The sequence below is a fragment of the Hyaena hyaena genome, unplaced genomic scaffold (genome assembly GCF_003009895.1).
Source record: "Hyaena hyaena isolate Hyena2069 unplaced genomic scaffold, ASM300989v1 scaffold_291, whole genome shotgun sequence".
Lineage (NCBI taxonomy): Eukaryota > Metazoa > Chordata > Mammalia > Carnivora > Hyaenidae > Hyaena > Hyaena hyaena.
In genome coordinates, this window is record NW_024080921.1 from 926,341 (window position 1) to 944,362 (window position 18,022).

General features: G+C 39.4%; 1 protein-coding gene and 1 long non-coding RNA gene across 2 annotated transcripts; one reads left to right on the forward strand and one right to left on the reverse strand.

Annotated features, from left to right (window-relative positions):
- The first annotated feature begins 518 nt into the window (after nt 1-518).
- On the forward strand, nt 519-4,580 carry GPR33 (G protein-coupled receptor 33). Its single transcript, XM_039247129.1, has 2 exons — nt 519-628; nt 3,521-4,580. Exon 2 carries the CDS (start codon nt 3,527-3,529, stop codon nt 4,532-4,534), a length of 1,008 nt encoding a protein of 335 aa, XP_039103060.1. The 5' UTR covers nt 519-628; nt 3,521-3,526; the 3' UTR covers nt 4,535-4,580.
- Nucleotides 3,983-17,922, reverse strand: LOC120241789. The gene is made up of 3 exons (XR_005530950.1): nt 17,715-17,922; nt 16,793-16,882; nt 3,983-4,056 (listed from the first exon to the last, which is right to left on the reverse strand). It is a non-coding gene; the product is annotated as an uncharacterized LOC120241789 (long non-coding RNA).
- Between the last annotated feature and the right edge of the window lie 100 nt (nt 17,923-18,022).

The following is an 18,022-nucleotide window of genomic DNA, read 5'->3' on the forward strand; positions in this document are numbered from 1 at the left end:
AAGATAGAGGTCTTCATCTTTTCAAATTAAATAATATTAATCTTTGCCCTGTCCTCACACATGTCATTTTAATATGAAACTCAGTGTTTGTTTTTCTTCCTGACCATTTTCACTCTAAGGGGATTGGGTAGCTCATTTCCAGATTCAGTTTTTTCCATGCTTGATATTTACCATTTCTCTATATACCGAACACCATGCTCCACATGCTAATGAACATGTTATACTTGAGGCAGAGTGGGTGCCTAGTGGGATGACTATACAGAGAAGATCATTTTTAATCAGGATTTTAACACTTGAAGTGAGCTTATCAACCTTAGAATGGCTTTGTTTATGGAACTTTTTAAATCTCCTCCTAAAATGGAGAAATGATTTGAAGAAGTACTTAATTTTCTATCTCCACCTCTTTAGCATAAATTACACAGAAAAGGGAACTAGGAAATGGCAAGAAGAATTCACAGAAATATTTAAATAGTAGCTTCAAAGTTGAGGAATAGCATCAGCAAGAAGAAAGGCAGATGAAATGAAGTCAAAGTGTCACTGATTTCTGCCTGTCCATGGAGAGAAGATTGCTGATTTAGAGTCACTCTGGCCTACCTAAGACCATCTGACATGCAAGTATAACTCTCAGGTAAGAATGCCTGTGCCAGCAGGTTTATCCTGGTGCTATTATCTGAATAAACCCTACAGGCATGCTCTATATCAGCTTGCCCACCCCAGAAACTACACAAGGGGCATCTCTTTACAATTCACTGAATCACATGAATCACTTGATGATTAAATTGAAATTTGGGGAAATCAATGTGGAGCTTTCTAGTCCCTGTAGTGGGCAGTGAAGAGGAGACTGTAAATGGCTATATGATTTGCCAGGTAACAGTGCCTGCCAGAGCAATTAACTCAACAGGAAATTCAGATGTAGGGCCTAGAGACCCTGCGACCTCCACTATGTATCAAAAACCTCCAGATTTGAGGATCCTAAAGAAAAAGTATCATTTGGGGGAAGGCCAGTGCTTTATTTTTAAATTAAATGCTATTGCATTATATGGGACAGGCCATTCCTACTGAAGAACACACTGTTGAGGGAATATTACATGTGGGGATCTGTGCTGACAGCGTGGAGCCTGCTTGGGATTCTCTCTCTCTCTCTCTCTCTCTCTCTCTCTCTCTCCCTTTCTCTCTCTATTCTTCCCTCCCACTGCCCCTACCCTGCTCACAGTCTCTCTCTCAAAAAACAAAAAACCACAACAAAACAAACAAAAAAACCCCACAAACTTTGCTACAGTTCAAGTGTCCAGTGTCTTATATGCATATACACAAAAAAACCACACACACACAAATCGAACACAAACACCACACAAACACACACTATACAGAAAAACACACACAGACCACAGACACCATGCACAAAGACCACAGACTGCAGATACCATGCACACAAAGACCACATACAATTGCACCACACACACACACACACACACACACACACACACACACACAAACACACAGTTCCACGCACATCCCATGGATTCAAACACACACCACAGAGACATACACACAGACAAATGCACCACAGATATACAGACAGACCAGAGACACACAGACACAAAACAGACACACCCAGTATCAGAAATCCTCCATGTGATCTTGTTTCTCCTTGTCTACTCACGCCCCAATATCTGTCCAGTTTCCACCATATCCATCATCCCATTCACATCTCACCCCCTGCTGCTGGTTTGTTCTCTCCGTCCTACTGCATCCCAAATCGGGAACACAAGCCCTTTTCCTTGGATTCCCCAAGGCAACCACCAATACGAGACAGTTGTGATTAACGAGAAGGGACATTATACCATGTCAAAGCATAGCAAATGGATTAAAACTGAATATTAGGCATTCCTCATTTTAAATTCTCTGTGTCATTTCTGCTTTTCAGAATATCTCATTGACCCTTTCTCCTCTTCAAGCCTCCTAACCTCCTGCCGTGTCTTCCCTGTACCCTCCTCTATGAAGACCATCCTCACTCCTCCTTCTCACGGTCCCAGGACCTTCCCACGGCCTCTTTCCCAGGTTCCTACTCTTTCACTCACCATTGCCTCTCCTTCAATGTCCTTAGACTTCACTTTTTATTCAAAGCAGACTAGTAAGGCGTTTTCCTGAAGAGAGCTATTTTTCTACTTTGGCAAAAACCTTTGCAACTCCCTTAAAAGACAGAATTAACTTAAGGCAACTGTGGCCTTGATATAGCAATTATTTTATTTCTTCTCTATACATTCTTAAAACTTTTTTGCTTAGTGGAAAAAAATCATTAGTAATTTCGACTGCTATCTCCAATTTATCAACAACCAATTTGTTGATATGACTGTTATATATATTAGCTATTTCCAAAACATTCTCAGGTTCATTTTCAATACTCTAAGAATCATTATCCAAAAAATGGGATATTTTGGATAATCAAATACTCTGATTCATGGAGGATCATCAAAACACTACACATGAATTATCAATTCTCAAAGAAGTAACACGACCACTGGTAGGGTTCCCCACCTGCCACAATGAAGGCATGGTGGGAAATGCTGGTAAACAAGAAATTTAACTATTGTAAGCCTCACTTTCTCTTCTGTTTAAATATTTGTTTTACAAGGAAAAAAAGAAATGACTTTTATAGAAAGCTCCTGGCACATAAAAATAGAGAAATATTAATTCCTTGACTTCTCTCCCTCTTTTCCCTTCCCAAGCAAGAAAGAATTACCACTATATTCAACAATTCATGTTCCTTTTTGATGATTTTGAAGGCACTTCACAATCTTAGAGTGTCCTAGCCTAGGGCTCCCAAACGAATATTGGTTCTTACCACGTGCTGTTAAAATACTACATAACAGCATTTACTGTATATAATTAGCTCATGGGAGAAATATAATTATAGCTCCAAAGGATTACTGATTTGCCGCAGTTGCTATTTTTGTTATTCAATTTCATTAGCAACATTTGCTCTGATCAAGTCTTAGTCAAGCAAAATTGATCCTACATTATCTTTTTCAAGAAGCTATCACCATCAAGGAGGGTCAGATTTATGGTTCATGTCTAAACAGAAGAGTTTTAGCTACCTATATTAATACTTAAAGTCAAAATATTTCAAACTTCATTTCTCTTTCACATTAACTTCATCTGTAGTACTTCCATTTTTGATGCTCAAATTAATCTGATCTTAATTCTTCATACCAAATAAAAATAGACACCTTAGGAAAATATCTGATTTGTATTATTGTGGAAATATTATGCTTTGCCATTTTACAATTTTCTTTTCTTTTAAGTAGGTTCCATGTGTAATGTAGGTCTTGAACTCAAGACCCTGGACTCAAAAGTCTCACGTCCTACCATATGAGCCAGCCAGATGACCCTAATGTTTGCCATTTTAAAAACAGTGTCATTATGACTTTTACTATGCACAATTTACTGATCAAATTTCTATATTTAACTTTTTTTTTTGGCTTCTTTTTGTGATTACTTTCCGTTTCTCTCTCTACAGGTAATTATGGATCTGATCAACTTCACTGATTTGCTCAATGTCTCCACTTTCGTAAGAAACAGCACTCACTTTCCAGATCCTGCACCAAATGTGATCGTTGCCTTTCTTCTGTGCTTATCAGTTATAATTGGTACCATCACCAATGGGCTCTACCTATGGGTGCTCCTTTTCAAGATGAAAAAGACTGTCAATACGCGCTTATTTTTTCATCTCATTTTCTCGTATTTTATTTCAACATTGATTCTACCATTTATAGCCGCCTCCTACTTTCAGGACAATCACTGGAGCTTTGGAACTGCCATGTGCAAGGTCTTCAATGCCACTTTGTCTACAGGGATGTTCGCTTCTATTTTCTTCCTCTCGGCCATCAGTGTTGACCGTTACCTTCTCATTCTTCACCCAGTGTGGTCGCAGCTGCACCGAACTCCACGCTGGGCTTCCAGGGTCATCCTGGGTATCTGGATCTCTGCCACAGCCCTCGGAATGCCTTATTTGGTTTTCAGAGAGACACATGATGACCATAAAGGAAGAGTGACCTGCCAAAATAATTATGCTGTGTCTACTAACTGGGAAAGCAAAAAGATGCAGACATTAAGGAAATGGATTCATGTAGCCTGTTTCATCGGACGCTTTTTGCTAGGTTTCCTTCTGCCTTTCCTTATCATCACCCTTTGTTACAAAAGAGTAGCCAAAAAGATGAAAGAGAGGGGCCTGTCTAAGTCCAGTAAGCCCTTCAAAGTCATGATGACTGCCATTATCTCTTTCTTTGTGTGCTGGATGCCCTACCATGTACACCAGGGCTTACTTCTCACTAAGAATCAATCAGTACTTTTACAGTTGACTCTGATACTTACAGTGATAGCCATTTCTTTCAACACTATCTTTTCTCCTACACTCTACTTGTTTACTGGGGAGAACTTCAAAAATGTTTTCAAGAAATCCATTCTTGCTCTGTTTGAGTCAACGTTCAGTGAGGACTCTTTGATAGAAAGGATACCAAATCTAAATTCATAAGCCTACATTTAAATTTTGAATCCTAGAGCAAACAATGGAGTCTTAGTCAATTATATCACCAGAGATGTAACTATAGTCCCTATATTAGAGAGACATCTAAGCTGTACTATAGATAGATCTATGAATATTAAAAGGGTTGGGGCGCCTGGGTGGCTTAGTCGGTTAAGCGTCAGACTTTCCGACTTTCGCTTAGGTCATGATCTCGCGGTTCATGGGTTCGAGCCCCGCGTCGGGCTCTGTGCTGACTGCCAGCTCAGAGCCTGGAGCCTGTTTCAGTCTGTGACTCCCTCTCTTTCTGACCCTCCCCTGCTCACGCTGTTTCTCTCTCCTAGAAATAAATAAAACATTTAAAAAAATAATAATAATAAAATAAAAAAATAAAAGGGTTGTAGGAAAGCAAGCAATGGGTGGTGTTGTGAATGTAATTATTTTTACTTTCTTTTTATTGTTGTAATATATATATATATAAAACATTAGATTTTTCATATTCACCATTTTAAAATGTACATTTCTGTGGCATTAACTACATTCACAGTGCTTTGCAACCATCATCACTATCTAGTTCCAAAAATTTGCATTGCCCCAAAGAGAAACTCTGCACTGATCAAGTAATAACTCCTCATTTCACTGACCCTGAAACCCCTCATAACTTCGTATCTACTTTCTGTCTCTATAAATTTGCTATCCTAGATATTCCATGTAAGTGGAGTCATACAACATCTCTTATTTTGTGTCTGGCCTATTTCACTTAGCATAATGTTTTCAAGGTTCATCCATGCTATCAAATGTATCAGAACTTTATCCTCTGTGGCTAAAATGATATTCCATTGTATGTGTTTTCTCTTGTATGTTTTGTTTATCCATTCTTCTGTTAAGGGGCACTTGGGTTCTTTCTACCTTTGGTGATTGTGAATAATGCTACCATGAACACTGATATACAAGTATATTTTGAGTCCTTGTTTCCAACTGTTTTAAATTATTTTGAATTACTGGGCCATATAGCAATTTTATGTTTAACTTTTTGAGGAACCACCATACTTTCCCACAGTGGCTGTACTATGTTACATTTCCACCAGCAATGTGCAAAATTTCTACTTTCTTCATACCTTTACCCACCCTTATTATTTTCCTTTTTTTTCAATTATACCCATCCTAATTGGTATGAAATGGTGCAAACGTGATTCTTAATCTTTGATTTTTGAGACTTTAGGAATATCAATTTCTAAATACCAATAGTGTCCATTAATCTGAATTTTCTGTCACAGAACCTTCCAGTAAATGAACATTTGGACCAACATTCCTCTTTATTTACATAGCACCTAAATTATTTAGTTGGTATTGGCACAATGTAACATGGGGATGACAAGGCACTAATCTTCATATCTATGTTAAAGTAATTTATACTTTAATGTTTTCAGTGTAAAAAAGATATCTTAAATGTCTCTTTTCAATACCTAAACTGTCTCAGAAATATGTGACTGAGATAATTATAAATATTTAAGAATCTGCCAGGGTAATGTCATAATCTGCTTAATTTTAGAATAGTCATAACAATATTAATTTATCTTCCCTGGTGTTCAAGTTTTGCTTTAAATTTTTGCAATACCTTATAGCACCTAAGTTATGTAGGATCATGTAGTATCACTGGCCTATTACTTGTTATATATTTAATTCATTAGTTCTATCAGTCAATAAATATCAATCCATATAGAGGTAGTTCAAGTGATGCAGAATTCAGACATTTAGGTCACATCACACACTCTGTCCCTAAATATTCCAGCTAGCTTTGCACAAACTATTCTAAGTCACAGACATATATCCTACTCAGAAATCCTCAGAATGGATGATATTAATTACAAGTGGTTACAGAAAAGAAGAGAAATTAACCTTCATTAGTAACTATTTTTAGAATGGAAATAATAGTAGTTTGATGCCCTAGAAATGCTGCTAATTGACTTGGCATCACTGCCCCCCTGAGCATCTGAGGCCTTAGTTTCTCTCTCTTTGAATATGAAGGACAAAAACCTTTGGGTAGAGGAAAACTTTCATTGATGGCCCCTATTACAAGCTTTTGGAGCTGGAACAGTTTCCTCAGAGCAGGAAGAATAGGACTGATGACTAGGCTGTGGCTCCAAGTGTCCCTGAAGCAAGTAAGGGCCAGTGCCTCTTCCCTCCCCACACTCTTCTGTCCTGACAAGCCCACTGAAGTGTATAATGCAGGACTTAAGAAAGCTATTGGATGGAACATATGATTCTTTGAAACAAGAAGAGCATTAGGGGAGCCTGGGTCACTCAGGAAGTTAAGTGTCCAACTCTTGATTTCAGCTCAGATCATCATCTCATGGCTCATGAGTTCAAGGCCCACATCAGCCTCTGCACATCAGGCTCAGGCAGCCTGCTTAGGATTCTCTCTCTCCCTTGCTCTTTGCTCCTCTTGGTTACATGCATGTGCTCTCTGTTTCACTCTCTTTCTCATAATAAATATATAAACTTAAAAAAAAAAACGAATAGCTTTGGAAACCTAGAAGCTACAGAGAGAGGCTTTTGTCTCCCTCCTCAAACTTGCTACAATAAACAAGAATGTGCTTTCCTGGTTTTTCAAAAATATTTTGTTCCGTCTATCCATAGATTGTGAACTCAAGAAGAGAAGAAGCCTATCAGTCACAGTTTTTCTTTTCTGTAATATTATACACAATTAGTATTCAATAAAAGATACTCAATGAAAATTGAATATGGGTAATCACAATTGTATGTGATTTGAATAATGACCTTAGCTATAAAACAATAAGAGAGAACAGAGTTTTATTTAAAGATTTACATCACACTTACCTTATGCATAGGCATGATTCTGTGTGCTTTACAAATAGTAACTCGCTGGGGCACCTGGGTGGGTCAGTTGGTTAGGTGTCTGACTCTTGGTTTCAGCTCAGGTCATGATCTCACAGTTTGTGGGTTCAAGCCCCACATTGGGCTCTGTGCTGGCGGTGCAGAGCCTGCTTGGGATTCTTTCTCTCTCTCTCTCTTTCTCTCTCTCTCCATTTGCCCCTCCCCTGCTTGCATTCCCTCTCTCTTAAAATAAATAAACATTAAAAACAAAAACAAATAGAGACTCACTAAATCCTACAACAATTCTATGAATTAGGTCCCATCATTACCCCTATTTTACAGACTATGACATTGAAGCACTTGCCATATAGTAAGCAATTGGAAGAGCCAGTATTGTAAGTCCTGGGGTCCTGGTGCTAGAATCCATGATCTTTTTTTTTTTCCTACTTTTTTTTTTAATGTTTATTTGTTTTCTGATAGGGAGAGAGACAGAAAGCACGAGCAGGGGAAGGGCAGAGAGACACAGAATCCGAAGCAGGCTCCAGGCTCCAAGCTGTCAGCTCAGAGCCTGCCTGACACGGGGCTCAAACCCACAAACCATGAGATCATGACCTGAGCTGAAGTCGGACACTTAACCAACTGAGCCTGCCTGACACGTGGCTCGAACCCACAAACCATGAGATCATGACCTGAGCTGAAGTCGGACGCTTAACCAAGTGAGCCTGCCTGACACGGGGCTCGAACCCACAAACCATGAGATCATGACCTAAGCTGAAGTCGGACGCTTAACCAACTGAGCCACCCAAGCACCCCTAGGATCCATGTTCCTAACCATTATACTCATTCCTGACATCACTGCTAGAAGGCAGTAGGGCTGGGCTTTAAGCCCAGAACTACCTAGTCTGTTTATTTCAACAGAAAGCACCTTCTTGGCTGTAAAAATCAAACAGAAATGCCTAGACAATGTCAGGATCCACACCCAAAGTAAAAATTGAAAAATAGCATTGAACTTATAATTAGATTTGAGTGGTGATCTGGCTTTGTCTCTAGCTTGGTGTTTTATATGAGGCAGGTTATCCAAATTTTCTGGGCCTTAGCTTCCTCATCTATAACATAGGGACACCTCTTAATGAGACTGTGGATCTGAAGCTACTTCTAAAATGTGAAACACTGTGGGGGCGCCTGGGTGGCTTAGTCGGTTAAGCGTCCGACTTTCGCTTAGGTCATGATCTCGCGGTTCGTGGGTTCGAGCCCCGCGTCGGGCTCTGTCCTGACTGCCAGCTCGGAGCCTGGAGCCTGTTTCAGAGTCTGTGTCTCCCTCTCTCTGTGACCCTCCCCTGCTCACGCTGTCTCTCTCTCTCCTAGAAATAAATAAAAATATTAAAAAATAAAAATAAAAAAAAAATAAAAAACATAAACATTTAATTTAAAAAAAAATAAAATAAAATAAAATAAAATGTGAAACACTGTGTAAATGTACTTTTAAAAGGGTTTTTTTAAACTTGTCCCTTTACATTTTAAGAAAATGGGAAGTAAACTTAAGAAAATTCTCCCAAACTGTATTTTTTAACTTTCCTTAAAACTATGGTTAATTTTTAGAAAACCTATTTGTTATAGTTGTATTGATCTCATCAACCTTCTCACTATTGTGAATTCTCAGGGCCCTCTTTATAAACAAAGAATTAGTGGCTTAGCTTTTGCAACTGGTGCTTGGAGACAGTCTTACAAAACAGTGTGCCTATTAGCATCCCATTATATAAACCTGCTTCATTATATCAGGATCAAACTGGCTCAAGAATACAGTAATGATTAGAGACATATTTCAAATGCCAGCTTGATTTCTTTCCTCAAGAAATGGCTTCTTGTTTTAATGAGATGAATGGGCTGCTCAGTGGCTGACTTGTGGGAGGGGGTGGGGTGAAAGATAGCACTCTGTGCACACAAGAAGTCAAAATCCTAGCCCTGAGAAACTAGGGCAACAGCTATTTACTAGTGAAGTTTATGTACCTGGCATGCGAGAATCTGAGCTCTGAGAATACAGCAGGAAAAGACACAATCCCTGTCTCCAAGGAGCTTAAAGTCTTGTGTGTTGGTTCTGAATGTGGCTCCACATGAACACCTTCTTAAAATGCTAGTGTTTAGGCCTTACTCAAATCGATTAGAACCAAAATCTGTCGGGGCATCTGGGTGGCTCAGTCGGTTAAGCATCTGACTTCAGCTCAGCTCATGTTTTCATGGTTCATGGGTTCAAGCTCCGCCCAGGGCTCTGTGCTGAGAGCTCAGAGCCTGGAGCCTGCTTCGGATTCTGTGTCTCCTCCTCTCTCTCTTCCCCTCCCCCACTCACACTCTGTCTCTGTCTCTCTCTCTCTCTCAAAAATAAATAAACATTAAAAAAATTTTTTTAATCTCTAATGGCAGGACCCAGGTATCTGTCCTTTTTTAAAGTTCTTGGGCTGACTCTAAAGTAGAACCAGAACAGAAAAGCCCTGTTTAGTGGGAAAGAAAAAGAAGTTACAAGGTCATTATGGTACAAAGATTAAGTGCCATGTTTGGGGAAACAAATGAAAGCCCCCAGCCCAGCTTTCACTAGTTTTCCCAGATGAATCCTGGAGAATAAATTTAAACATATAAAGAAGGGGAAGGGCAGTACAACAGAGGAAGTGAATGTGTAAAAGCCCGAGAGAAAGAGAGCACGGTGCCACAAAGCAGCACTTTCCAAACATAAATATGCATGCGAATCACATAACTGGTCTTGTTAAAATGCTGATTCTGCTTCACCAAGTTTGGAGTAGGGCTGAGATTCTGCATTTCTAACAGGATCCCAGGGGATCCATTGCTGCTGGTTCAGAGCAAGATGAGTGCAGTATAGATGTGAGAAGCAGGCACGGACAAGATGAGTGGGAAAGGTCAACCAGAATCCAATCCTGAAAGCCCCTGCTAAGGAGTTTGGATTTGATCCTAGACTTTATCCTGAGGGCCCTAGGGAGCCGCTACAGAATTGTAAGCCCAACAGTGATAGAATTCTATTTTCATTTTAGAAAGATCACCCTGGTTACTCTAATGAAGAGGTCAAAACTGGAGGTGAGCAGTCAAACTGGACAGTGTTGGAGTAATCCAGGGAACAGACGATGTGGCCTGACCTAAAATGGTGGGAGTGAGGATGGAGAAAAGCAGAAGTTCTTGTTCTGTAAATTCTGCTAGTTGCAAAGTCAAAGCAGAGGGCAAAAGCTGAAGGTGACTCCTGTATCAATTACTTGCCAACAGTAGATTTCACTCTTCTGGTTTGACCACAAGCTGATTTATTAAAGGATATTAAGTAGCTCATAGGACTATTGGGGTAGATGGAGAAACTCAAGGCTAAGCTCCCAGGAACAGCACCCAAACCAAAACTTTACCACAGAACCACACAGATCAGGAATCTGTCACTGGTGTTCTCTATTTCACTACATAGTGCCAGCTTCTGATACTGCTGCCAATGAGCCCCAAATACCAGCACCTTGGTTTTATTGCAACTGATGCTGACACCAATGCCATGTCTGCATCACGTCTTGAACCATCCTGTGCCTAAAAGCCCCACCAACACCGCCATCAGGAACATGGAAGCCCGACGCTGAGCCCGTTTTATTCACATTGCTCACTTCCAAATCTAATCTTGCATGAAGGTATTTAATTGTCATGCCTGTATCTTAGCTTCAAAAGAAGCTGGGGAGCCAAGTTCTGCTTTCTACCTAGGAGGGAAAAGGATGCTCATAATGTAGGAATTTCCCCAAACAAAAGAGCAATTCGAAAGACAATGACATCCATTGAATTTAACCTAAAAGACTTTTCGAAATGATTAGCTTCAGGAAGAGACACAAAACTGCATCATGCTGTGGAGTGTTTGGGAGGTGAGAATCCAGAGCCTTCCAAAGAGGAGCAACTCTTAAAACTTGGAGAATTAAGGAGGAATTCCATCTCCTGCTTTCCAAAGAAAGTAATTCTCACACATTCTGCCGATTAGAGATTAATTTGTGTTAAGGGACTGCTATTAAAATGCAAATATACCTTTTAAGAAGGTTAAGTTAATGGGAATTACTTTAATCAGCTTCACACTCAGCAGAGTGCACCTAAACACAGTACTTAAGAATATTAGACTTTGAATTGTGGCCTAAAGGAAGGAAACTTCTTAGGTTGGAGGATAGACTGAGTGAACTTTGCAGACCCTGAAGGCGCATATCACGTACAGGGCAGCACTATACAGAGAAAGAAGACAGAGAGGTGCTCCTAAGACAGAGTCAGTTGGTGACTAAGAAGTTGCCTAGATGTGATATAGCCCTGGGGTGCCTGGGTGGCTTAGTCAGTAAGGGACCAACTCTTGATTACGGCTCTGGTCATGATCTCATGGTCCTGAGATGGAGCCCTGCATCAGGCTTCTCACTGAGCATGGAGCCTGCTTGGTAGTCTCTCTCTCTCTCTCTCTCTCTCTCTCTCTCTCTCTCTCTCTCAAAAATAAATAAATAAACATTAAAAAAGTGGTTCACTATTTTTTGCATATAGAATCAAATCTGATCCTGATTCCCTTCCCTCAGAATCCAAAGGATTCCATGAGTGCTCTAAGGACTTGGGCCTTTTTTTAAAAAATTTTTAAAATGTTTATTTATTTTTGAAAGAGAGAGTGAATTGGGGATGGACAGAAGAGAGGAAGACTCAGAATCCAAAGCAGTTTCCAGCTTTGGAAACTGTCAGACAGAGCCAGACACGGGGCTCAAACCCACAAACCATGAGATCCTGACCTGAGCTGAAGTTGGATGCTTAACCGACTGAGCCACCCAGGGGCCCCAGGACTTAGATCTTTAATGGTCCCCTTTAATGTGCCTTTTATTCAATTCTGCAACACCCCTTGGAGGCAGCAACTCCATCTCTTCCTGCCATGCAAGTTGGGCTGTATAGGGGGCATTTTCACTAAGGGTAGGACCCCAGCAACCTTTCTTTTCTGATGTCTTAGTCACATCTCCAATGGTGGAAAATAGAGGGTGGTAGTGCGAGGACCTTAACTCCTGCTACACTGATAACTCACAAAGTCTAACTTCACCTCTCTCAACTCTTGAAGAGACTAAGGATTTCCATTAGAGATGTTAACTGCAGCTATCTCTGTCTCCCCAGCTGTCATCTTCCAACAAAAAGATGTTGGTCTTTAACCTCTTCAGCCAGTGTGCTTGGTGTCTTGCCTGCTTTCCAGATCCACATTCAAGCATTCTCCACCCTGCCTTCTGCCCTGGAGACTGGGAGAGTAATAGGTCCCCTGCTTGCTAGCTTCTGGGAGGGTTTTGCCAATGAGGACCTCTGGCAGCAAATGCAAGAAAGATGAAGAATGGGGTCAGGTATTTCTTTCCTTAGCTCCCTCCCTAAAGGGTCAACTGGAGTTGGCTGTGCTTCTTGGCAGAAGGTCAACTCTTTCTCTTAAGGATCTATATAAGTCTCTACCTCTGGATTCTAGACTCCCTCCCTTTCTCCCTTCAGGCCAAGGGGATGGTAATATATCAGCTGCTACTATGCCCTGAGTTACTGCACTATCCCTGTAGGTCCCCTATACCCACAAGTTTGTGAATAGTCCCTTTGTAAATAACACTTTCTCAGGCTATCTTATTCAGAAGATATTTGATTTAGAACATAGAACTCTGAGTGATACAGTCAGTATGATAAAATAATTTATGTATTTTTTGACTACAAATAATTTTCAGTATCTTCTTTCCAAAAATAATATACTTTGTATATGGCATTTACTCATGGATGTCAAAGAACTATATAAATGATCATTTCCACAACATTCCTTAGTAGGAGGATATGAGAGGATAATTTTTAAAAGAATAAAATCATAACTTTCATACAAATATAAAATTGACATGTGTCAAAGATTTTCATTTCATTCATATTTAACTTAGTGAGGAAGAAACCAGTAATATATTACAAGCAGTTCAAAAGAGGGCTCAAATGTCCTGTATGAAGAATTCCAAATAATTTATGCAGATACTCCCCACTTAAAAAGGTGGGCAGTAACACCCTACCCCTTGAGTTTGGGCTATGTTTCATGATTTTCTTTCAAAGAATACATTGTGAAAGGGAGAAGATGGTGTAACAATACTGAAGAAGCTTGGCAAACAACATCTTAGCCAGGTGATCAAGGTTAATATAATCAGCAAAAAGGTATGTTGTCAGCATGTATCCTTGATATGATGAGTAAGAATGCCACTTCACCTCTGTGATCCTCCTTCAAAAACCCATAACCTTGGTCCAATCATGAAAAAAAATATAAAATTCAATATAGGAACATCTTACACTATAGGTAACCAGTATTACTCAAAACTGCCAAGGTCATCAAAAACAAGGAAAATCTGAGAAATAGCCACAGCCTGAAGAAACATCATGACTAAATGTAATGTGGTATCCTGGATGGATTCCAGAAAAAAGGTTTAGTAAAAAGTATGGAGTTTAATTAATGTACCAATGCTAGTCCCTTAGTTGTAACCATAGTCATTTGAGATGTTAATAAAAGGGGAAATTGGGTGAGGGGTATATAAGAATTCTGTACTATTTTTACATCTTTTCTACAAATCTAAACCTATTGTAAAATTTAAAGTTTATTTTCAAAAGAGAGAGAAAACTCAAGGTGCTATACATTTATAGTCAGGTAAGGAATGATGAAATGGATTCACAAGAGGATGCAAAACTGACAAAATCAGTCAATATCGACAGAGTACTTATCAAATTTTACATTTTTATGGACAGGGATGATTTGTTTACTGTTCATGTTTAACAAATTAGCTTCCATCTCTAAAGAGTTGTAAGACAGCCTAAACTAAGGCAAATCTAAAAGAGCCCTATAGGGCCTAAGTAATCCCCTGAAGCTCCAGCATTCCTTTAAAAGGATATCTAGGAATCTCTTCTGCCTATTCAAAATCTTTCACAGTTGTTTTTTTTTTTTCCTACAAGGACTGCAGGTGTCCAGATTATAAAAAGCCTTTACAACAGCCTGGCCTGACTTGACAAAATGGCTAACAGAAGTATACAAACATTCAAAACGTTATACAATGCTTTGCTAAGTTATCACAACACTACAGACTGAAAAATAACCCAAAGATCAAGACAATTTATCAGCCTACCAGGGGGAAACCCTACAAACTGCCAGATATACATCATTGCCTTAGAGTAAAAAGCACTTGGAATATTAAGTTTCCTAGGCAACATACCAGCAAATGGTACAGTAATAAAATAAGAATTTAAAAAAGCAAATTGAACAACAGAACCATCAATATCAAGTTCCAAATTCCACCCCCTACCTGGCTATACAAACTATTCATGTTAAAGATAGACTCAGCATTTAGGTGGGGAACTATCATTTTCCCAGGCCTCATATTTTCATATAGAGGGGCTTCAACCGGATTAACACTCTTGCCCTCTTGGCCTGTTTCTGCCTGTGTAAGAAGAGGCTCCATGACAAAATATATGGTTGCAGTTTGGAGCATTTGCCTTTGGCCTTTTTGTTTTGGGCACTATTTAAATATGTTTGTTTCCTCTTTCCTCACAGTCTTATTGCATATATGGCAAGTGTCTTAAAGCCAGAATCCACATGGATCTTTCAACCTCAGTTTCCCATGCCCACAGAAGAATGACTATCTCTCATAGTAAATTAATAAAGAGATTCTTGAATATGACCTAGTATAAATGCTTGAACACAAGGGAAAATGTGCTGATCATGCCCTATGTGAGAATTTGCACTCTATGCCACAGCAATATTTCTTATTATAAATGAATAAGTAAGTATTCTGGTTCTACTCCAATTCATGTGTATTTTAGCTTAGTGTGAAATAATTTCTCAGAACCTGATCACCTCCCTAACCACTGAAAAAAATAAATCCCTGCATTTCAAGTGACAGGGGTCTAGATTTCTTCCAGCCTCTGCCAGATTAAAACATCTACCTCTTTCAATTGCACTTCCACTGATTAACATACTTTTAGGTAAAGAGGTAAGGGGCTCAGGTAAGAGGCTCATTCTAAAGCCAAATATAGGGAAAACTCTACTTATTTTGAGAACTATGAAACAGGTTACAGTTCCTCTCTCTTTCCTTTCCTCTTTAACATTAAGAAGCTTAGCATCAAAGGATCTTTGAGAAGGAGTTCTCAAATTTTTCATGTTTGTGAAACACTTTTGAATGTTAAAATTTGGGGCAGCCAACTCAAATGAATCAAACAACTTAAGAAACTCTTAATCGATTCTTGTCCCATCTCAGAGGACCTAGAATGCATTCCTACATAACCCACTAACCACACACAGTCCCCTTTCAGCACGACAACAGTTTGAGATCTATTTCCTGTTCAGCCAGTGATTTCTTGTATACTCACAGGCAAAGCTCTCTATGTTCCTATTCACGCACCATCCTTCTCTAGCACCACCTTAATAATGCACTTCATCTTTTACTTCTAACCTCAAAGAAATTGTAAATGTGCTCTGCCTCAATGGAAAGAAAATTCCAAGGTGAAGTAAACATTACTAAGAGAGTCATTCAAAAATAGGGTCAGGAGGATAATGGAGAAGCAAGGCCTGTAGACCTCTGTTTCCTCTGTTTTGGAACACTCTGGACTTCTGGCTTTTGCCATTTGCACCTCCACTACCTTTCAGAACACTTCCTTCTACTTTGGACTGAAATAGAGATGACGTAACATGTATCAGCTAAATAGCCAATTGTTTATTAGTCAGTTTAACTGTCAACACCAAACATAATTCAGTCAAGAAAGTCATATAACCTTACGGGCTTTGCCTTTATAAGCATGTCCTTTACACTTCTGCTCTGTCCCCAGGATTATAATCCCTAAGACCCCAACATTAATGCTTTGGCTGCTTTACAGCCTCTTCTCTTTGATTGACAATGGATATAATTGTTTTACAACAAAAAATAATGTAGCTGTGATAACTTTGCCGCACACTGTACAGTCGCAGCACTCCAGGCAAGGACCATTGTGTTAGTTTTCAATTTCCCTCACTGGGACTAACTGATAAAAGTCTATTTTCCTTCCCCCTAGTGCTTTATGTTTATTCACATTTTACTATTTTATTGCATGTATGTCCTGTCTTCTTGAATTCTTTGTAGAATGAGACTAGATGCTGAAAAAAATTACTAAACTACAGAAAGGAATATTTTAGTGTCTACTCTCTACTGCCCTCTGCAGGTGTAAGGAGAGAATAAGTGAGTCACAACCTGCAGTAGTGTCCAAGAGATTCTCACCTAACAGGAAGGTTGAAACAACTGGTGATTTTTAAAAGGATAACCCTTACCAACCAGACTCCACCTATTCCTAGGAAGTATTTCCCAATTTGCTAAAGTCCCTTCACTGTGGAAAGATCTCTGGGAGCCATATATCCTATTTTCAAGAGAACTTGCTTACTCCCATACTTACAGACAAATCGACATCATAGTCCTCTCTCACTCTGGATCATGGCTAAAGGCCTTTATGTCAGAGTTCCTTAAAGCCCTGTACAACTTGAGTCTGGGAGTGAAGAAAAAAGAGAGTCAATGGTTATAATGACATAAAGGCAAAAACAGTGCAACTTGTCTGTGCTTTGCAGACAAATGTCAACAAATGCAGGAACCCCTGCAATGCAGCAGAAATCATTAGAGTTTTTGCTTTTTGTTTTTGCAAAAAGTGTAAAGCAGGCTTCTTTAGATAACCAGCAAACAGGCTTCAATTTTGTGAAGAAAAGACCACTGATTATGCACGGCTTATTTTCTTCAGTCATACTACTTTATATGGGTAGCAACACTGTCAGTGATGTCATCTACTAAAACAACAGGCCTGAATGTATAGGCATATTGTGCCAACTGAGCCCAAATCAATGACCTGAGTAATGCAATCATGGTAACACTATTATTCCTCATCTAAACCTTGCAAGCCCATAGAAAAATAATGCTAATCTGATGCATGTTCAACAAATACGTTGTGTGGGAAAGAAGATCAAGCCTTTGTTTAATTTTATTTACATTCTAATTTGTACTTACAGGAAACCCCATAAAATTTATCATTATGCGCATTAGAATATGTTGTTTCCTTTTTAAGGTTAAAAAATTTATTAACAATGACACACTTTCTTGGATAAGAATATTTTTAGCGACGGTATTTTCCATAAAATTGAACTCCAAATGTGCATTCACATAGCATACCAACATCTTTCCAAAACTACAGGATCAGAATAGATTTAAAGCATTCCTGATAGAGGAGGTAGCGTTGTTTAAGCGATTAGAATAAGGGAAATTTTGAAAGACATGGCTTGTAGTTCCATCTCTGGTTGTCGTAATTCAATTGATTCATTCTCTTTACCTACCTTTATAATGGGCATAACATTGACTTGAGCAGATATAAAATTTCTCAGTGTTTGAAAATGTAAGCTTTTTGAATTGAAAAACGTTTCTTTAAGTGGTATGTAGGGAAGAGACCCAGTGAGTCTTTTCACATGTTTAAAGTATACACTGTGCGCTTTCTGCAAAGTTGGAAAAGCTCGGCGTAAGACTTAAGGCTTTGTCTTTGAAGGCAGCACATCCGGGTCACCCTAGAGCCAGGCAGAGGCCCCGCCCCACTAGAGGTGGCGCCAGGGGCGATAATGACGTCCCTCCGCCTCGACGCGCCACGTCC